The following is a 23,279-nucleotide window of genomic DNA, read 5'->3' as shown; positions in this document are numbered from 1 at the left end:
CCTTATTTTGCAAAGACTGTATAGGCAGTCTAAGGTTTGAAAATGAGAAATAAAGCAACTTTTTGTGATAGGTTTATGACAAACACTCTTTCCTCACTCCTCCTGGAAAACAAACATCAACAACAAAACCTGACCAAACCTCTCTAACAGCAATCAATGAGAAACAAAGGCACTATAAGATTTCATTATAAATACATTTTCATGCAAAGCAGCAGAACACATTTTAGTGCTAACTGCTCCCTATATTCTGATATTTGGTACTAGCAAAACCTGCTGTCATGTGGAACTGTATTTTACACTATGGTACTTATTTTGCTTTTGCAGGGACTAACCGAACCATTGCTAATACACGTTTTCTGGTCCAAGGTACAGTACTTCTTTTACACAGCTGAAGATACAACAATTTTGCTGTCTTAAATCCATCTCTTCAAACTGCTTATTTTGATTGTCTACTTTAGAAGAAAAGGAGAGATTTCTGACTTTTAAAAAAATGTGTGTATTACCAGCATATTGGATTTTAAAAAATCTCTTAAATCATAAAACACATTTTATAAAATATGCATAAAGATATAACTATACATTTTATATGCCCTTTACCATGGACATTTCACAGATGAAAGAGAAATAAGGGTTGCTTACAACCTGTTTTCGCAAACCTTACGTTAATGTTTATGCAGCTCAAAATTTGACTTTAAGTAGTCTTTGGATGAGCAACAATTAAGACATCACAAGGGCTTAAAAACTCAAAACAAACAGGTTCCAAAATCTTCCAAAAATGCATCTGATTCATTTTAACATTCCCCAAACCTAGTTTGTTTCTTCCTCTCCATCTCTTCTTCCTATAAAACAAATATCATGATGAGTATCAGGCATTAACTTCTGTGATGATGGCCTGAAGTCACCGAAAAGATCACCCAAGAATCAGGTAAGCATTAGTTTGGAAAATAAGTTGTTATAATCCACATGTTCATAAGCACAGAAATGGGAATTCAGATGCTTCTAGTGAGTGGGACTTCACATAAAACTGAGTATCTGCTGAGTCTACGGCATTATAATAGGCGTTTCTGGGGTCTCATGTCAAGAAGATGTGGTCCTGGCAGTTTAATATGATAAAACAACTTTGATTTTAAAGCCAAACACGAAAGCTATCTGCCTGACTCTTGGCCTCAACAGAAACAACAGGGAAGGGGAGGGGGTGCTGTACGATTTTGAAAAGGGAAGGTCTACTGCCCAAGGAGTCAGATGCTGCTCAGACAAAGCTATTACCCAGTGTGTGACTTAGTTGATTTCTTTTTCTTTTTGGTTTATTATCTGTCTGTTTGGTTGTCTTTTGTAAGCATCCAAGTATTGCAAATTGCACTCCCCTCTACCTGTAAAAGAAAGGAGGAAACAAGCAAAAAAGTACAGCTGTTTTATCAACTGCTAGCTGTGGTCTGATAAAAGATGTCATCTAAATTCACAGCCATTCCCTTGCTCTAGCTTACTCCTGAAGAGTTGCTCCCACTACCAAGTTCAGAACAGAAATGAGACACTACATTCCTATTGTCCAAAAATATTTAATTCTGTATCATAAACACAAGTTATCTTTCAAAAAATGGGAAATGGCCATTTTGAAGGTAGATAGAGCAGAGAGGTTCCCTGAAACTGGGCCATAAAATTCTATAATGAGCCTTTTAATTAGTTGAACTATCTTCTTCTGCCAGCCCATTAGTTGTACCATAAACAGCAGTTACGTATGGAAAAGGGAAGTTCTAATTGTGTTAGGAAAAGAAAGTTGGATATGATGAGCTTTTCTGACGCCCCCTCCAGAAGCCCGAATTTCACACTCTATTATCAGCACTTTCCTACCTATACTGATTTTCCTGAACATGTCACTACCAGCACCACCACGCATATGACTAATAAACATGACCATTCTCCAATAGGAGGCAAAAGCCAACTAGGCCCCATTACTTTTCTGCAAGAATGTATTTGTATATGCTAGAGCTAGGGAAAGAGCACACACAAACAGACAAATACAAGCATATACACATGGTCCTAAATGCTTCTCAAAACTGTAGGTCTGGATATTTAGTAGTGGTGTTAACAGCAAAAAGATAAGATTGCCCAGTGTAAAGACAATCTAGGCCAACAAGATTTTGAAAACCAGCTTTGGTTGCTAAGAAGCCAGTTTCCTGGTCATGGTCTTGTAAACATCCAAGTATTGCAAATTGCACTCCCCTCTATCTGTAAAAGAAAGGAGGAAACTAGCAAAAAAGGAAAGATCAACATCATACTTTTGGTTCATGAAGCAGGCAAGAATGTAAAAAAAAAAAATTAAGGTGAAAATATGCACTACTCTGTGTGTGTGTATATAGGTATATGTATATTTAACACAAGAGTAAGTTAAAGATTCCTAAGGTGATTTGAAGTTTAGATAATGAGGGAAATTAAAGATGACATTCCAGAAAATACTGTTCACCAAATGCAGTCATTAATAATAAAAAAATAAGAATTAGCTTTACATCAAACATAAATGCTGCACCCACAGTTTTTCTGAAGGTTCTAAAAATCACTCCTCACTCAAATCAACAATTCCTATATCTGTCATATCCCCAGTACTATGCTTTTGCTAGGGGGACATGTAGCTAACCATAATACTACACAGCGAAGCTTAGGTTCTCAAGGAGTTTGCAGTCTATGGCAAAGAGAGCCAATTAACTGAGTGTTAGGTGCTGTCATACAGGTATATACAAAGGGTTATGGGTTGGCACATGGGGGAGAATACAAAAGAGCTAGAGTTGAGTGAAGAAGGCTTTCCAGAGACCGTAACACTGGAGACTTAGGGAGAATTTCACAAAGTGGGATGTTATGTGTGGGGTGGTGGTGGTAGTGGTGGTGTGTGTGTTGCCCAGGCAGAGGGCATGAGTGAAGGCCCGGAGATATAAAAGCGCATGGCATCCTTGAGGAATCCCAAGCACTCCACTGTGGCAGATAGATGGCCTGGGGTGAATAGTGAGGAAGGAGAAGAAGGTGGAAAGGCTGATGTGGGATCTAATGCTATATTAAGGAATTTGACTTTGAATCTGTACGAAATGAGAATCCACTGAAGGTTTTTAAACCTGAAGATGACATTAACCCTGTTTTGAAAAGATAATCCTGGAAGCAGAGTGGAGAATGGACCGATAAGGCAATTGACTGAGACAGGGAGGACAATGAGAAAGCTAATGATGAGATGACCAAGAACTGAATTAACACAGTGGGAATGGAGGCAAAGGCAATGTGAGAGTAGAAGGAATCGTTCCATATTGATATCCAATTTGGGCAACGTTCGGGTTTCTACTATCCCAAGTTGGGAAATACAGTAGGGTATCGCTCTACATACCTCACAAGATTACTGTGAGGAACAAATTAGGTAAGGTGAGAAAATGCTTTGGAAACTGCAAAGCGCTGTGTAATATACAATGTATATTACATAATGGAATCTTCTTTTAAAATCATGTATCTTTTTCTGTAAGGAATATTAAATACTTTTGGTAGGTGAAACCAGGAAAGAAAGGTGTTTCGGGAGGAGGCAGAAGATAAGTAGCTCAAAAGCAAAAGAAGGCTACCTCAGTCCTGATAGCCCCCACAGACTGGTAGCTAAGTACACTGGTTTGTAAGATTTTCAAAGTTCCCATGGGGACCTCGAAGAAGCCTACAACATTTCAAAAGAGTTTTGTATTTTTTCACTTAAGTTCCTATGCATTCAAGAAGTGGTAGAATCCCATTTCTGATATCCAATTCCTACAGGGAGCACACTGGGAAATGCAGTCTGGGGACTGCCTCATTCTGACTTTCAGGCCCTATTCATAGAGTGCAAGTCCTGTACAAAACTAAGCACTTCCTACAGACAGGAAGCTGAAGCTAATCCAAGAGAGACTATGGTGAGTCACAGTTAAGGTTGATAGGGTGGTGACAGGATTGCAGATCTCAGAACCACTTTAAAATGTTATAAATATCATAATTTCTCAGCATACGCAGGATCAGAGGATGTCATGAAATCATTATCTGGGAGGGCTCCTAAAAGAGATGCAGGCAAGATGACATTTCTATATACAAGTATTCCTCAGCCTAGCTTTATACAATCATATCCACAACAGAGAAGAGACAAAGTTGAGCAATGCTAATTAACTGCCATTTGTCAACTGTTAGCAATACACCTGAAGACTTAACAAAGATGGTACATTCCCACTAAAAATGTGAAAATATTAAAATGATGCTATAGGGTCTTTGCTTTCATAGAACTATTTTTGGTTACATTAGATCTAATTTTGTTTCAGAAATTTAATTCCTTTCTCATTTATAAATACATATTTAACTTCATACAGATGTGAAAACATATATCTTTTATTTTCATATTCTCATATATAAACCTTGGAAATCACATTTAAAAATATTTGGTGGCTCTTATATTTTATATTAGAATTCATCAACATGTGTTTTTTGAGGGGTTTTGCAATCCCATAGAGAACTTGTAAAAAATACCTACGTACTGTCCATATCCCCATAAATTCTAATTTAATGTTCCAGGGTGGGCTGAGTCATCAGATAATCTTTAAAACCTGCCCAGGTGATTTTACTGCACAGCCACGGCTGAGACCCACTGTCTCTGCCTGATACAGAGATGAGTATATGATAAAAAAGAAATGCTGGAGTGAAGAAAAATTCTGAGTGCAGCATTCTGATAATGTACCATCTGTCTTAAAACGTTCCTTTGACTTTCCATACAAAATTTTAGAGTCTTAAAATGGCTGGAGCAACATCAAGATTTCTAGGATGCAAGTACTTAATTCTTAAATATGACTTCAGTCTACCTTATCCTCACTCACTGGCAAGAATAACACTCAATTCACTGTTTTATTTTTCTTTTCTTTTTTGAGCAGCTTTATTATTTTGATAAAAAATTACATGCCTATTGTGAAATATTCAAACAGAGAAAAGCAACGTGGAAAAAATAAACAAATCACCTAAATTTTTCACCACTCAATATACAATTTTTGACATATGGCAAATGTCCTTTCAGAAATTTCTTTAAGCATATAAACACATAAAGATATTTATATACATATATGAATTTTACATAAGTGACATTATACTATATAAGCTGGGATTTTTTTTTTTAACTCAGCACTATTATCTGGCCAAATATTTGGGCTGATAAATATAGATTCACAAAATAAATCTTAAGAGCTGCATACAGGCAATGCTTTTACATAGGTTACTTTTAACATTCCATGGGTCATCATTATTCTTCTGAGAACCAAATGATTCACCTGTAGCTCTCCGAACTATAGAAATTATAGTTATATAATTGTATTTCTTATTATATAATTATATATTTTTTAGAACAAAAAATTACATAATTGGATTTCTATATACCAAGAAATACAACTGAAAACCAAAATCAAAATAAGTAGCTCCCCAAAATGAAACACTTAGGTATAAATCTAACAAAACATGTGCACAACTTATATGCTAAAAACTACAAAATGATGACAAATGAAAGCAAAGTAGACCTAAGTAAATGGAGAGGCATACTGTGTTCATGTATTGGAAGACTCCACATAATAAACATGCCAATTCTCCCAAAATTGATCTATAGATTTAATGCAAATTCAATAAAAATCCCACCAGGATTTTTTTTTGTCAATAAAGACAAGCTGACTCTAAAATTCATATGGAAAGGCAAAAGAATTAGAATAGCTAAAACATTTTTGAAGAAGAATAAAATGGGGAGTCATACTACATGATTTTCCAAGACTTACTGTACAGCTATAGTAATTAAGCCTGAGGTATAAATGCAGAGATCAACTGAAGAGAACAGAGTCCAGAAACAGACTCACACAAGTATGCTCAAACGGTTTTTTACAAGGGTGCAAAACCAAGTCAATGGAGAAAGGACAGTCTTTCCAGCAAATGATGTTTGAACAATTGGACATATATAGACAAAAAAAAAAAAAAAAAAAAAAAAAGAGAACCTTATCCTAAACCTCACATCTTATACAAAAAATTAACTCAAATCTAAATGTAAAATGTAAAACTATAAAACTCTCAGAAGAAAACATAGAAAACCTTTGTAGTCTGGAGTTAGGCAAAGAGTTCTTGGACACGAGACCAAAAGCATGATTTACACAAGAAAAAAATTGATAAATTGCACTTTATCAAAATTAAAAACTTTTGTTCTGTGAAAAACTTCATTAAAAGAATGAAAAGCATGTTATGGACTGGGAGAAAATATTTGCAAATCACATATCCAACAAAGAACCCGTATCTAGAATATATAGAGAACTCTCAAAACTCAACAGTAAGAAACAATCCAAATAAAAAGTGGGGGGAAACTTGGAAACTTCATAGAGATAGCAAATAAGCACATGAGAAGATGTTCAACTTCACCAGCCATCAGGGAAATGCAAATTAAGACCATAATGAGCTATGGCACCACACCTATTAGAATGGCTAAAATAAAAAATACTAACAATACCAAATGCTGATGAGGATATTGAAGAATTGGAACTCTCATACATTGCTAATGGGAATGCAACATGGTATCGCCACTCTGGAAAATAGTTTGGCAATGTCTTAAAAAGTTAAACATGCTCTTACTATATGACCCACCTATCCCAGTCATGGGTATGTACCCTAGAGAAATGAAAACTTACGTCCACACAGAAACCTGTACATGAATGTTTATAGCAGCTGAGTTCATAACTGCCAAAAACTGGAAACAACCCAAACACTCCTCAATGTGTGAATGGGTAAATAAATGTGATACCTCTATATAATGGAATAATAGTCAGCAATAAAAGGAATGAACTGAATGAAAGTCTCAATACACACTGTACAGTTCCATTTATATGCCATTTTTAAAAAAGACAAAACTATAGCGATGAGAAAAGACCAGTAGTTGCCAGGTTTATAAGTGGGATGGAGAGTGTGATTATAAAGGGATAGCAAAGGGGAGTCTTTTGGGGTGTTGAAAGTCTTTTGTATCCTGATTGTGGTGGTGGTGGCTACATGAATCTATACATGTGCTAGAGTTCATAAAACAACAAACTCTGCTAAAGACATGGGTAAGTTAAAACGGATGCAGATTTGAATACAGGAAAGGTACGTTCCCCTTTTAAGTAGCTTGACACCGAGGTCTAGTCTCTAGAAAGCAGGAGTAAATATAATTATTTGAGTGATAGAATAGCTGGAATATTATGAACACATAATAAAAGAGGTTAGCCATGTAAATGAACTTATTTAAAAACCACGTATCAGAATCATTCCTTATATACTAGTTTATTTCCTCCTTTCCTCCTCCCTTAGCATTTTTCTCACAAACATCTTCCTGTCTTTATTCTCACAAAATATTGTTTTAGTTGGTTGCATAATGCACTCCTCTATTGATGCACCATCATTTAACAATCCATCTACTCTTTGATATTTATGTTATATCCAAATTTTCACTATTATAGATAACAATTCAATGTATATGCTTGCACATAAAGTTTTGGATACATTTCTTTAGGCTACATTGCTAGAGCTGAAAGAGAAGCTTCCAGGGTCCAAAAAGTCAAAACTATTTTTACAATATTACTGAGACATTATTTGTCTTTTTTCACTGTATTGACACTTGCACTAACGATGTAAAACTTCTGGCATATTAGTATCAATCAAGGCAGTGGCACCAAACTGTACTAACAATTGTATGCTTCACCATCAGATACAGTCACAGTAACAAATAAATAAGCCAGTTTCACCAAAGAATTTTCTTGATGAAACAGAAAAAATTGTTAATTTTATTGTATTTTGACCCTTGGATGTCTTTTCATTATCATGTACCAAATACAATGGTTGTCTCCAGAAAAAGTATTTATGCAATTGTCTGAATTGCAAGCTGAACTAGCCGCTTTGTTCAAAGAACACCATTTTTTTACTTGAAAGAATGAATGAGAGACCTCGTTAGACAAATAGGGTTATTTGGACCTGGGTATGTGGCAGACATTTTCTTAAAAATGAACCAAATGAGCCCGTCACTTCAAGAAAAACCAACTGAAAAAACTTGTTACCAATGATAAAATTCTAGCTTTCAATGAGTTTTCACTGGAAAATTTGTACGTACCACTGTGAGCTCAAAAGCTTTCCTATAGTTAAAAACTGTTTGTGATGAGTCTTGTGGTGATATAAATAAATGTGATTTTTAAACATTATGTAATGAAACACGTCAACATTTGGAAAATCTTCGTAACTCAGTGATCCAATATTTTCTAAACAACAAATGCATTGTGTTACAAAATCAAGCATGGGTAAAAGAGCCATTCAAAGTACAAAATAAACCAAAGAAATTGAAAGAAACATAGTATAAAACATTTATTGATATGGTTTTAGAGTCCACATTGCAAACAACTTTTAAGAAACTACCATGTTACAAGGTTTGGTATTGTGACAATAAAGCAAATCCACAATTAACTGAAGGGCTATTAAAATTCTCCATCCTTTTCCAACTATGAATCTGTGTGAAGCCAAAATTTTCCTGTATACTTGAACCAAAACAATATATCACAGCAGATTGGATATAGAAGTAGATATGAGGATCTAGCTGGCCTCTATGCCAGATATTAAAGAGATTTATGGAAATGTAAAACAATGCCACTGTTCTTATTAAATTTTTTGTTTTGGAATATATAGGCATTTTTCATTAAAAAATTTTTATATAATAGGTTTATTGTTACTTTTATATGGATTAATATTTTTAATGTCTTGGTTTTGATTTATAATAAAGTAAATATGAATACAGATAGCCCACAGTCACAAAAGCTCTTTGCCATCCTCAGTAATTTAAGAGTGTACAGGGGTTCAACAGGCCAAAAGATTTGAGAACCACCATGCTATACCATTGCATACGCTCATCAGCATGAGAATCTATTCTGTTGTGAAATTTTAAACTGATTTCTCTTAACTCTGGGCTCTCCTTTGATCTTCCTTTGCTGACCAATTTCCTGGAAGGAGTGGTTCCTGAACATCACTGATGGAAAGCTGCAGTTGAGGGAAATTAGCTGTGACTTCATCCACACAGCTTCTAACTCCTTAGTGTATGCTTAGATGTAAATACTAGGCAGTTTTGTTTTTTCCTGCCACTGCTTGCCAGGATTCTTTAACACTCTTTGCTGGTGGCTGGAGATGGAAGCCCAGCTAGGTTAGGCTTCTGAGAAATGGACTAGCAGGTCAACCTAGGTTCCCAGCAGTATGAGCTTCTCAAACAGCCAAAGGAACTCGGAGCACTTGTACAGCCTGGATGAGACTGAACACTTATCAGGAAACAAGCCGAGGGATATATTTCACAAAACTACCCACCCTAAGAGTTATAATATGGTGGAGCAGGGTAAAAACAAACAAAAACAGTTTTGAGGGAGTGCTAAGAGTCAGAGTTTTGAACCAGGAAAAAAGTTATACATTGCTCTTCAAAACCAAGCAAGGGCTAACACACCATAGAAGTGAGCATATGGTAAAGCTACCCTTTTACCAAGCACAAAAACAAACCAACCCCCATTGTTCAGAAAATACTGCTGTTCTAATTATAAGAATAAGAATTATTATTCTGGAATCCAGGCTTTGAGAATTTTTCTATGGTACCTTGGAAAGTCAGCCAAATTACCCTTTCCTGAATAGAAATGTGGTTATATCATTTAACTCAAGAATGATCTGGATGGAACCATAAGGAAATTATCTGTAACTATCTGCAAAAGGCAAATCTCCATACGTGAACCATGATGTATACTTTCTAGGCAAACCAAATATGAAAGACAGCCATCGTCTGAGGCACTTTCCTCCCGTCTCTCGTTTACATGAGCAGAAGAGAACTGATAGTTCCGTTTTGCTCCTTGAAGTCAGGAAGGTCAATGGTGTGAAAATCTCACTTTTGAAAGGTTAAATGAAATCTGTTCTGGTTCAATTTCTTACTCTACTACCAGAGAGTAGCTCTAGATGACTGGAGTCAGACCTGAAGTTGAGTTTTTCCTAAATACACAAGGTTAGAGAAGTCAAACTGAAGAAAGAAATTCTACTGTGATATATTGTTTTGGTTCAAGTATACAGTAGTTTTCTGTTTTTACCCACTTGTTTTCAGATATTTGACAATTCCTATGGCATTTTCTTAGCATTTCAGAAAAAAAAAAAAAACCCTCCAATTTTCCCTTCAGAAGAGGCAAACAGTATCAGAAGTTGCTAAAGCCCCAGGTTCAACACATCTGCTTTCCTTCAATGGTTTGACTATGGATGAGGGTCCCCAAGTCTGGTCATAGTCTGGATGTTGCTATCTGTGACCTGGGAGAGTACTTGATAGCAACAACGTCTCAGAATATCATAGGGTCATTCAACAATTTCTTACTGAGCATCTATTAGGTTAGACACAATACTGGGTGCAAGGCCTTGAAGGAGTTACAGCCTAGTATCCTTTCCTAGGGCCAATTTTGAGACCTTTTTCACCAACACTGAGAAGGAAAATCCCATATGGCCCAAGAGGAAGCAGAGCACGTTTTAGTACCATTCTGACGGATGTGAGAAGGAAGGCAGCAAGAAGAAGGAAGCTCACAGATAGACACCTCAGAAAGATAGGGGACAGCAAGGCCCTGGCACAGGTCTGAATCTCTGGGTGTTCTGAGCAGAAAAAGGAATACAGCCAAGCCATGTTCATTCACCAAGTCTCAGATAGGAATAATGAACATTAATACTGATAGCTTTTTGTGTACTTTCTGAGCACTTTAAACGCATTATCTCAAATAGCCCTCATTACAACCTTATGCAGTAGGTACCATTTCTATCATTTTGTAGGCTAGGAAACTATGACTTGGAGTTCAGTAACTAGCCCAAGTGACAGAGCTAGTAAGAGATTAGACACGGACTCTAAGCCAGGTGTTTGATTACAAAACCATAAACTGTAAGGTTGGCAATGCCTGGTCTAACAATTACTGCAATCAAGTACTAAGCTTTCATAACTTAGGGAAAGGATAGGCAAGGGCTGTGGCTGTAACTCTGACAAAAACCAGGAGGGAGAATATGCCAATGTGGGGAATGATACAGGGAAGGGAGAGACTATGGCTCAAATTTTGCAGGCAGCTCTGGGGTTGGTCCCCAATAGACAACGCTCTTCCTTGTGGTGTGGGCACCTCCGAATTTTGTGAGGGTCCCGTGTTAGGTCTTCAGAATCACACCCTAGTTCTCAGCCTTACCAAACTGCATCCATGAAATAAGGTTAAGATTAAATGAAATTATAGACATATTCTGATAAATATAGAAAAACCAAGTAAATGTTGGTTATTCTCTAAAGGATAAAAGCCAAGTGTCCTATAAGGCTGTAGGTGATCCAATTTGCTTATTAGAACGCCTTTGTAATAGCTAATAGTCATACCACAATAAGGGACTTGTGTAGTACACAAAGCTGGAATGTTTTAGGAATTCCCTCTGTTACTCACTTACAAATTTATACAGTAATAAATTAATCCACAATGAGATTCCACTCCATTCATCATCAAATTCCTTGTTTCTTACCTCTTCTATGAGAACACATCATGGTGTAGCAGTAAAACGTTATACCTGACTCAAAATCAACTTGCTTGACATACATACCTAAGAAAAATCAGCCACTCACTAATAATAAATAAACCAAACCTCCATCAATAGGCCCTGGTGTTAGAATACCACATTTAAAAAATACAATTGGTGTCCGTGGTATTCATTTATGCTTAACTTCATATCGATGCTGTGAAGCAAACAGAAATACTAATTCTTGATATGTTCTTTTTGCTTTGCCTTAATAAGATTTAGGTTGAGTTCTGTGGATTCCTAAAGAAATTATCCTTCTTAAAGCACCGTTGGGCATCATGGATTGTGCTGCCTGTGATGCTGAATGGGTGGGATAGATATCTATTGCTTCTTTGCATGCCTTTTGTACCACTTATAATTATGCTGTTAGAGTCTTTACAAAAAAAGAAACCCAATTTATTCTTTTAAAATGTTCTAAATATAAATGCAGAAGCAAGGAAATAAACAATAATCCCAATAGCGCTTAAACTATTTTGAGCAGATGTACCTGTGATACTACTGCATATATGCCTTCTACAACCTAAAAACTATCATCCCCCATCACCACAGGTAAGAAATGAGAAATTTTGAGGGTTATTGAACATTGAATATCTGCAGAATAGTAGAGCTATGAAACATCATTGCATGGCTGAAAAATGACAGATCCACCTGGACAGTGTAGCTCTGTTGTGATGAATGCTATACTTAGTAAGGGAAAAATGAAAGGCAGTGGAAATAGGAGTAGCCCTGTTAATGATGGGTGAGGGTGGGGGGTGGATGGAGAGGGAGGCTGCTTTATCTCTAAATTATCTAATTTACTAATTTAGTTTTCTGGATTCCTACAGAAACTATCCTTAAAGCCCACTGGGCATCACGGATTGTGCTGCCTGTAATGCTGAATGGGTGCTATTTTGTGGAGCAAATATTTTAACCAATATTTCACCCTGCCCTCATTGCATATTTTTGATAAAAGGTAGCTCCTATTCAACCTCTGCCTTAGCAACATTAAGTTCTGTCATTGTTAATTAATTTTGCCTTTGAGGAATGCATTAACAAGCATTTTTTATTTTTAATTTTTGGCAAAGATTAAAAAACCAAAGCCTAACATGGATTCCTCATCTGCTACAAAATGTTCCATTCTACTTCCCAGACGTATGGCCTCTTCCAGAGGAACTCAGCTACTATGCTGAGGCTCAGCATCACGGGTCAAATGCTCCCTGATTCACTAGGTGTTCACATGTATGCATAAGAAAGCCTTTGTATCACAAGGCAACATACTGCAAACAAAACTTTTGGAATTCCTCATAAAAGTGGGTTCAATAGAGATTTTTTTAAAATGTGGCTTATGCTACAAATAATATACTAATAAGTAAATAAGAAAACCACAGGGAGAGAGCAGGAGTGAGGAAATAACATCAGCTAGGGATCTACTTTCTTTGCCATCTTATATAGTTAGAAAGACAGAAGAGTTATCTATCTTCTATCTCTCTAACTCTTCTATCAGGACAATTAAAGTGTTTATGCAGGATATTATTTTACATCATGATAATAGTATTTCTGGTCAATGCCTCTCTGCCTGATACTCGGTTTGGGGTGAAAACAAATTGAGGATATTAAGTTGGGGATAGGCATATACTGAAATCAATAGTAATCAGTCATGTGGAATATAGAAGACAGAGTAACAAAGGGCTTTATTTTCAATGCTTTCATGACTTTAAAATATTGTGGAATTTTGGATTAACCTGAAAATCTTGTATATCATTAATAAATCTTCTGCCAATATGGCAGAAGTGCAAGAAAAAAAGAAATTAAAGAAAAAAATAGAAAGTATAACCTTTATTTATTGGTTTCTTTGGTTTCTAAATGTTCAAACACACATACTACTGAAAGCAAGGGCTGTGGTAGAGATCACAGGTAAGATACAGAAGAAAGCATGGTCCTTGTCCTCGAAAAGTTTAATTCAGGAAAATTCTCAGATTATAAAACCTATAGCAAATTTCTAAGGAATTCAACTGCCAATTTCTGTTCTTAGCAACTAATCAGTGGTTGTCATATGCACTAACTAGCTGTTCATCCATTAATTCTTGTAGATTGAGGGCCAGTGTCATCTCTATGTTTAAAAATCATAGTGAAGTGTTCTATTCTAAGTACTGCTCCTTTATGAGTAACTAGAAACACTATGTTTTGCCCCATTTGAACACTCTAAAACCTGCACTGGCTATCAATGAGAATTTGGGAGCATATTTCAGTTGACTATTAACAATGCTTCTTACAGAGGTTCCACTCTTAGAAACTCTTTAAGTATTAAAATGAGGGTTTAATGTATATTATAACTAACTGTACTTGAGATGTAAGTAAAGGACCCACTAACCCACTCCCAGGTACCAAGAGGGGTCAGATTTCCCTTTTACTGGCAAGTAGTCAGCAAAGGCAAGCATCTCAATCTCAGACTCTCTTCTGTGACTGCTTCATGGACGGCTGAGGGGAACACTTCAAAAATGAACCAGCTAAACAAACTTCCCAGCAGCACTTGACAGAGCTACACCTATTCTTCCCATTTCCAAAGCAGTGGAGAATTAATTACCAGTTCTATGGATCTATTGTAAGTATAATAGACTAAAGAGCTATCACAGACACATTTATTGTAAAAGCACAATCCCAAGAGTGTCTAGTAGAGGGCCAAAACGATTAACACAAATGCTTTGTCAGATCAAAGATAAAACCTGCACCACCCAATTGAGGAATGAATTAGAACAGTGGGTTATCTTTCAAATTAACCAGAGCAGTTAGTGAGGAAAATTTCATGAAAGTGTAATTCTTAGCCTTTGTGAATCCACACAGCAGGCATTCTGCCAGCTAACAAGATGATGAAATTTTCATGCTTAAAAAAAGCCCTCTTCATTTCCCAATTTAGATTAGCTAGTGTTTCTCTCCTTTTTTTGTGTGTGTATGTCTATTTGCTCTTCTGTAGCAGAATTTAAGGGGAGGGGGTACAATCATCGTAAAACTGAATCTTTCAAAAACATCCTGGAAAGCTCAGAGATATAGCCTTTAAGCTGGCTTTTTATGATTTTCAAAAAAATATCGGTTCAGTTTCAACTTTGTACAGAGGAACCAACAAGGACCAGTGCATGAAATCAACTTTGAATGAAAGCTTTCTGTGCCTCCTCAAAGTCTTTCAACACTTCCATAAAATCTAGGAATAAAGCAATAGAACCGTTTTCCTCCTAAAGAAATTAATCATTTACTTGAAAATACCCTGAGCTTGCTCAGCATTTTGTGTATTTCTATGTATATTTAAATTGAAATGTTTTAGGAGATGACAATTCAAGAGATACAATCATTGTTATATGCTAAGAGGGGAAAAAAAACATTTCTTCTATTACAGTAGTCAATATTAAAACATTGTATGGTATAGTAGATTGGTTCTCATACATAAACTTTTAAAAAATGTGTTATAACACATTTATTCACAGTCAGTACAATTTATTCATGACAGAAGGTAACAGAATATGTGATGCATTTTTCCAAACAAAAAGTGATTTAGAAGTGTACTTAGGTTGCCCCAAAGCCTTATCCCTTTTCTCCTGACCACCGTATTTTTTGTTGATCTAGAACTATGCAGTGTTTGGTCAAGTACCACATTTCATTTTTCTTCCTACAGCTCCTTCCTTACGGTGATGTCTTCCTTTGTAAAGGTAAGTTGTACTTCCCCTGAAGTAATTCTAAGACTAAAATGAAACAAATATTGAGATTCTTGCTCTCAGTTCACCAACAATTTTTACGTCCAGTGGGTAGTATTTTTTGAATTGCAAAATAAGAGGAAATCCTTTAAGCCTCAGTAATCAGTCACTTAACCTCAGTACTTACTATCAATATCCTTGTCTCCAGTACATTTGGTATATTAGTCTCCAGTTGGATTGCCATCAATATGATGTATCACACTGAATTAACTGTACTCATTACCACTCAGTATCACTTGAGGCACAATAACAAAAGAACTCAATGCCATGCCCCTCCACTGGCAAAAGTTCTTTTAAGTCTGGCAGGAAACAGAACGGTCTACCATGAAGTAGAACCTAGAGGTACATGATATTTTTGTATGAAAACTCTGATCTTGAAAATATTTGTTCAGCACAGGATCATGAAAATAACAAATAATGGATTTATTTCTCTCCCATCCAATCATATGATTAAGATTTGAAAGTAGAGAAATAAATTCTTAATTTTGAGGACAATCATATCCCTCTTTCTCCCCAGAAGTGACATTTGGATATTCTGAATAAAGATCCCACAGAAAAGTCAATCATGTAGGCCGTTAACTACAGAACTGTTACTTGCTGCTAGTGAGATGGCTAGGGGATAACATGACAATTAAAGCAACAGCTCTAGAAATTTTGCATTAAATGTCTGCATCTCGAAAACTAGATCATTTAGCATGAAAATTATTTATATAACCACCACCACCCCCAACACACACACACACACACACACACAATTAGGTTAGAAATCAATCTTCAGTTAGGGCATAGTTCTAACTATACAGAAGATCAACTTTCTATCCATTCTCAACTTAGTCAAAACAGATTGTCCCTTTTTAATAGAAGGATATAGATGAGTTTCTTCTAGCATTAACATTTCCACGGTGAAGATTTAGATAGACTAAATACAGAGAGAAAATTCACAATTCTTCCCAAGAGTCAAGAATCATGCTCTGCTGGATGAGGTCTCTTCTGTAAATGAGGAGCTGAATAGTTTTGATTTGGGCTCTTCATGCTAAATAAAGGCCTAACATTTCATGTGCTGAATGTTTCATCTACTGCAGAATGTGACCCCACAGTTAACCTTTATTCTCATCCAACTGTTCATTAAGTGCAGCACAGGACTACTTACTAAAATGTTTCAGATTTTCCAAAATGAACTCATAATTATGATTTGGAAAAAAAAACACTTCAGACAAATCTACTTGATTTCTGGACAAATACAAATTATTCTACCCAAATCACAATATTGGAACTATATGTTTTCACTTTCCATCCTAATGATCTAATACTCTACTTTCATATAATGAGTTCTATTTTAAAGATGGAAATGCTTGGTGTTATCTAACATATAAGTATAAATTATAAAATGTTATTGACAAAAGTCATGTGTCTTAACTAACAGAACCTGAGTATTTTTTGGAAACTTCTTTAAGCAAGTTACAGTTAACTTTCAAGTAATAGAAAATGTGTTTAGATGGCATACAGCATAATGAGACACTAAGAAAACTCAAATGGGAAATGCAGATTTTTTTTTTAATTTTAATTTTCGGAGAGAAAAAAATCTCATTCATATGAAATGCATTAAAAAACAAACAAAACAAAAACTCCGAAAAAAAGCCTTCTTTCTAGCTTAGACAGCTCACTCTTCTGGTATTTTTACTAAATATTTATAGAAATTAGACATTCTCTTTAAAATGCCAAATTGTATTTAAATTTAAAAGATATTTATTTTGATTTCCTCAGAAAACTAAGCTATGAAGTGTTTCAGACTACCACGTAAATGGAAAGTCAGAGCCGGTTGGTAGTTTATTAAAATCACCGTATATGATTTTATGGTTCTACTTGCCAAAGATAGGCAATAGCGATTTTTCCTCCTCTGTCCATAAAGCTGAGTGACCATTTAATTTAATGTTATTTCGGTAACAATAAACTAAAACATTTACTAATTATATCTCACCTTTTCTCAAAAGCAAAAATTTCATTCTTTAAAATATTGCTCATTAATGAAAGAGATGCCATGCCAATAGAAAATCAAATCATTTGTCATGCTAATATGCCAAAATCACACATTTGATCATATGTGTATTAACAGCATTTTGTCAGAAATGTTCTCTAAAATCTTTTCAAAATTTTAAAGTTTCAAAAAATCCACTAATAGAAAATCATACTGTTTTATACAAGTATCAAATCTAAAGTCTAAGTTGTGTATGTAAAAAATTCATTATGGATACTTACATCATAGTATTTTTTAATGTAACCTCTAATGTCCATGATCAGTTTATTTCTCAGCTGTACCGTGAAGGTCAGAGGTGAAGCCTTACAATTGATGTTACTGCAACGATACAAGCTGGGCTCCATATCAGCTCCCTACAAAGAGAAAAAGGAAGTCAAGACAGACAAGTCTACAAAAGGATATTGCAAAGTTGTAAAAGGTTTTTTTGTGCTTAAAAACTTACATGCTGTCCTGATGTGCAATATTCTTAATTCATTTTATTGGTGAATTTGCAACCCTATTTTCACAACTACTTTCCTTCCAGAGATCCCTTTAGTCACACATACGTTCAACTTTTTTGCCACTATCATAATGGAGGACAAAGTCGAAGAGAAAACCCTGATATCACTATTTGATGTTCAATACATGACAGACTCCTCTGAAAATACCAGTGAAGTCATATTAGGGAAACTAAATATCCTTCTTAGAGATATGAATCAAAATTTTTAACTTTGCCATTATTTGTTTCAAACTTGAAAATAAAAACAAGAGCCCCTATGACATTAGTTTGCTTTCATATTGTCAGCTTAATTTTAAGAATAAAGCATAAAAATTAAAAGTGTTACACCACAAAGCAGTAACACTTACTGTCAGCTTAGCAAATCTAAAATTTCTGCAGTTTTTTTAAAAAAAAAATTAAGTGCATTTTGGGGATGGGAGGCAAGAGGAGTAAAAATTTGAAAAAGCTGACTATTAGTAGTTGGAGAAAGTGTTTTGTTTTTTTTTTAAACAAAGACAAAGCAAATATAAAATACAGGAAAACTGTTGGGGTTTCTGGAGCATTTGTTTTCCTTCTTGATACTTAAACATCTTGGTTTCCTGCTCCAAGCTGGTACATAACCCTACCCACCACACGAAGCAATCCCAGGTGGAAGAGATTTTAGAGCTTGACACCGGCTCTTCCACAGTTAGCCCATCTGCAAGTCGTCAAGCCTCCATGCAATTAACTATCTTATTTACAGCTGTAATGAAGCAAAACTCAAGGATTTAGCAAGTATTGCCGATCTGTGTCTGCCTCTTCCTTGCACTTGCTTCCAAAGACTGCTTTGTTTTGATTCAAAAAAAATGCAAAACATCTGCTGTTTGTCCAAATTAACTTAAAATAATTACTTTTAATTTAGATAAAGGATGTATTTTCTTTCAGTTTCAAGGTTGTATACAGTTCTGCTGCCTACTCATTTGCCAATGGCTAGAATATGTACAACACTGTAGTGGAATCAAGTAAGTTGGCCAAGTTTCAAGTTCTGATCCAAGGTCAATGATACATTTCTTGGCAGTACTTCATGAGAGGAATGTCTCCCTGTGACTTTTTAAATGTCTGATATGCAAAGACAGCAGAAAAGATAATAAGAGTACCTTTGTCAGAAAGGAGGTAAGTGGGATGTGTAAAGATAAACAAAAACTTTCCAAAAACACTTAGTTCCCATTAACTTGATTTAAGATAAAGGAAAATATTGCTCTAAGTCTTAATAAATGGGGGCTGGGAGTGGGGAAATACAGGTTACTAATTAAGGAATTACAATAAAAATACTTTAAGATAATTTAGAATTTTAAAGAGATGCCATTTAAAAACCAAGGCCAAACACTAGAGGAAGCCAAAAACAATATTTGAGCACATTCAATTAAGAGTTTTCAAGGAGAAATAAAGTAAGTTGTGATGGTAGAATTCATATGATGCAAAAGTTCTTTAAAACCATGAATGCAACGTATAAGTGTTTTTTCATTTTTATACCATTTAGTATGGGAAAATGGCCTTTACTAGTTCTCCCAAAATGAAAAAGGGAAACAAAAAGAAACTAACCGAACCATCAAAGACACTATCATAAATATTCTCAGTTCCACATGTAGGGCATGGACATTTGAATCTTTCACAGTCCCTGTATTTCTCTTCATCAGTGAGCTGTGCTGGGCCACCAAGCAAAGCATCATTCTCTTCATCTTTGTGATAATGGTGAACTCTAAACTGGGTGGGGTCAAGTCCTATTAATGTAAAAGAAACAACAAAATCAGAGGGGTATAGTCATCGGAATTCCCTTATCCAAAAAACACCCCAGAGAAGGAAAAAACTCTCACAAAATAATTTCAAATTCTTGCACACACATACACAACCATTCGAACACAAGACAAAGGTTTACATCACATGGACAAATGACTTCTCTTTTCACAAGAGATTCTTCTATAAGTAAAATAAGCAAACTGCACTAATGTAACCCAAACATATGCTGCTGGACATTTGGGTTTGGAAGCAACTACTTCTACAGGATGGTTTTATTATTTTCTTAAAGTTACAATGAAAACCTCAAATAAATGTGCACTGTTATTAAGCAACTCTCTTAAAATCAAAGTGGCACCATTAAAATTGAAAATAGAGAATAAAAAATCCCATTAAAGAAAACAGGTTCACTGCTATTACAACTCCTTCAAGTGCAGACCCAACTGCTAACCCTGATTTCAATGCAGTGGTCGATTTCATCTTGGCTCAGTAGTTAACAGCACGTAGGTTGCAATCTAATTCAGTGGTTAAAATTCAGTAGTGGCATCCGAGACAAAATGCAACATGGCTTTTTGGTGTTCAGAATTCAGAAATTTAAAATATGTGCAAAAACAAGGGATCTAAAATTCTATAGACCAAAATGCCCCCACCAATCCTGAAACCAAATACACCTTCCTTATTTCAATTGAAACAACACAGGAAATCAAATGATGTGTAGCTTACCCTAATTTCCACAAACTATTTAAATAAAAGAAACATTTTTAGGCTGAACAATTTAATTTAATTTACCCTTGGTCAACTGCATATCCATCAAAATTTCCTCTTTGAATTTACCCTTAAAGATAATTATTCTGCACTTTAAGAATATTTTCTTGAAGGCATCCCTTAGCAAACCTGAAGAACTCCAGGCTTTCTAGGAATCTAAGGAAAATTATCACATTTGTTTTAGTATAAAGGTAAATGAGTAATACAAAACACAGTCACTGAGCAAAATGTTCACAAATACCGAAATACAATTTGTTTTAAATCTTTCAACAGCTGCATACGTAGATAATCTAACATGTCTATTCAGAATTCAGTTACAAAAACCCTAAATCGTATTTGGTCAGTTGTCAAACGACATCTAGCAATTATAAAATAACGAGGCAGACTTACAGTAGAAGGATGCTGAACAAAATAATGAGATTGAGCCTCTAAGTCTCAGTTTCCTCACCTGCAAAATGCAGGTAGTGCCACTGACTACACAAGGCTTTTTGAGCTAAATTGGATAATATATGACAAACTGCTTTCAATGGTGCCTATAATGTGATAGGCAATCAGTAAATGTTATTTGAATGAAAAAATAAACTAATAAATGACCATCATTTAGTCCAGACTATATTCCCACAAGCTTATGTATTTAGAAAAATATATGAAACACATGTTCCTGTTGCATACCCAAGTTAACAGGTGCTCTTCATGGGAATTCATAAAAGCGAATATTTCCTAAAGTGACGGTATATAATAAAAATAAAGACTACAGATTCAAAACAACTTGAAAAACTCTTCTTCCTTAGCCACATAAACTACTGTAGGATAGGTTATTTGGCCCCAAGAGTCAATATCCATTTTCATTTTGTAAGTTACCTATACCTTAAGAGAAACAGCAAATTAGTGAAGTGTGTAGGGATATATACTCTCACACTTAAAAATAAGGCAGGGCAGAAGAATTGAGCAGAAGAGACCATGCCCATAAATGAGACCATTTCTTCTCTGTAGTGAAGGGTAACTGTTGATAATTCTTTAAACTCGAGTTGTGCATGCTTTGGTGTATTTGTGATTCTAAGAAAGCAGCTTCACTTTGTCTCGGGCAGTATCATTATTAATCAATTTCCCAGTCTAATACTATTCAAAAAGTGAGGAAAAAGAAATGGGATTTTTCTAAAAGGAAGCTTTTTTCACAAATCAGAAAAAAAACAAGGAAAAAACCACCACCAGCTTTGCACATACACAAAACTGGCCCGGCTGTGAAAAGGAACCAATAGAAACTGTTACCCACCTCTTCCTACCCTCGCCATGGCTCTCGCAGTGCACCTGAGTACACGAAGCTGTGCAGGTTGGCCTGGGGCAGCCCGCCTGCTGAGTAAGCCCAACCTGGACATGGGCAGTCTTGCTACTTAAGGAAAAGTACCCTGAAACTGGCAAAAACTTACTGTAAACATCATGCTTTATAAAATGTCTACTCTGAATGTCCATTTCCACAAACAACTCATCTTCCCACAGCAATAACAAAGTCAGCTAGCCTAGCTCACTACTTTGGATTTATTCCCAAGCTGAACTTTTTATGGGTGAGCCTCATCTCAGCACTCTCTTGGTCATTGGTCAGTGATGAATTTTAGAAGAGTAAGGGAGAAGACACAGCATTTACCTTAAAATATTAGCTATATTATGATCTTTGCGCAAGTTACTTGAATACTTGTCAGAGAAAGTGATTTTGTTGGGAGGATACTTATAAGTTCAACAAGCAAATTACAGAGGGCTAAATCGAATCTTTTTTAAAAAACATAATGTCAAGTTAAAAAAATTAGGATCACTGCTGTCAGAATCTTTTTTTTTAAGGTAAAAGCACAGGCTTAAACAAGGCCCAAACTCATTCAACATACAAATTAATTTTTCCAAAGCCTCACAAAATTGGTAATAAACAGCTTATTTCAAAGTTTCAGTAGACTTAAAAGTTTTACTGCTTATACCATAACTTAAGGCTGGAGTGAAATAGGAAAAACGTATCTGGTGCTGCCACCTAGAGGCAGAGATTCTGAATTTAAAAATGTGCAAAACAGAGCTGCTACATGTAGCTCCATTTTTAATTCTTATCCCTCCAAATTAAACATTTATGCCAGAAATGACATTAAAGCAAAATCTTTACCATCACATCTGCCATACGTGTATATTATACATTATATATCAATATTAAACTGCATACCATACATTAAGCAACCATATTAGCCTTTTGCACAAGAGATGCAAAACTGAATTCCAAATTGCTCACCTCTTCTAATGAGAGCTTTCTCTGAACAAACGGCTTAAGGAAACAAACTTGATGTCCCATTTGAGAGAAGGAACTTCCACCTCTACTAGACTAGCTTTTGACAGATGATTTCAATCATTTGGTCAGGCACAGCATAAAAGAAGGAGCAGGCTACTTGGACTTGGCAAAAACAAGTTTTCTGGGGGAAGAGCAGCCTTGGTTTTTTGCACAATAAGCAGAAATGATGCATGCTTTAACTCAATCCTATGACTGTAGTGATTCAGTCAAACCATTTTTCTTGGGGGTGGGGTGGGGTGCAAAAGGAGCAGTGGAATGAAATTAATATACTGTCATTTATAATTAGAAAATTTATAGTATCACATTTTGGCAACAGGATCAAAGCTCTCATGTTTCAAGAAGTATTTATAGAAAGTAACATCACAGGCAATTGGGGTGGATGAGTTTAACAGTACTGTTTTTACTTAAGATTACCATATTCTTATCACACACACCCCCAGTGTAATGTTTAGCACAAAATTATTTTTTCTACCGTTTTATTTTCTAACCATTGTAAACTACACCTCTTTTTAGAATGTTCACTTGCCCCATCCCCAAGGAATAAATTGTCCTTAACTCAAGTCATATGGGTATTCAAAA

At 35.5% G+C, this 23,279-nt stretch overlaps 1 protein-coding gene across 2 annotated transcripts in view; it reads right to left on the bottom strand.

Annotated features, from left to right (window-relative positions):
- The window catches only part of POLA1 (DNA polymerase alpha 1, catalytic subunit), a 353,204-nt gene that overhangs the window by 135,371 nt on the left and 194,554 nt on the right, over positions 1-23,279 (bottom strand). The window contains exons 33-35 of one of the 2 annotated variants that reach the window (XM_037821906.1): positions 19,424-19,602; positions 17,586-17,717; positions 732-839 (exon numbers count right to left, since the gene is read on the bottom strand). In XM_037821906.1, the coding sequence (XP_037677834.1) occupies positions 792-839; positions 17,586-17,717; positions 19,424-19,602 (359 nt within the window). In that variant the 3' untranslated portion in view covers positions 732-791. Of the gene's footprint in view, positions 1-731; positions 840-17,585; positions 17,718-19,423; positions 19,603-23,279 lie in introns of those variants that run through there. The other variant, XM_037821905.1, reaches the window with a different exon arrangement.

This window comes from Choloepus didactylus, chromosome X, assembly GCF_015220235.1.
Source record: "Choloepus didactylus isolate mChoDid1 chromosome X, mChoDid1.pri, whole genome shotgun sequence".
NCBI classification, from domain to species: domain Eukaryota; kingdom Metazoa; phylum Chordata; class Mammalia; order Pilosa; family Megalonychidae; genus Choloepus; species Choloepus didactylus.
The sequence above is the reverse complement of the archived record's forward strand: the minus strand, read 5'-3'. Positions and strand labels throughout refer to the sequence as shown.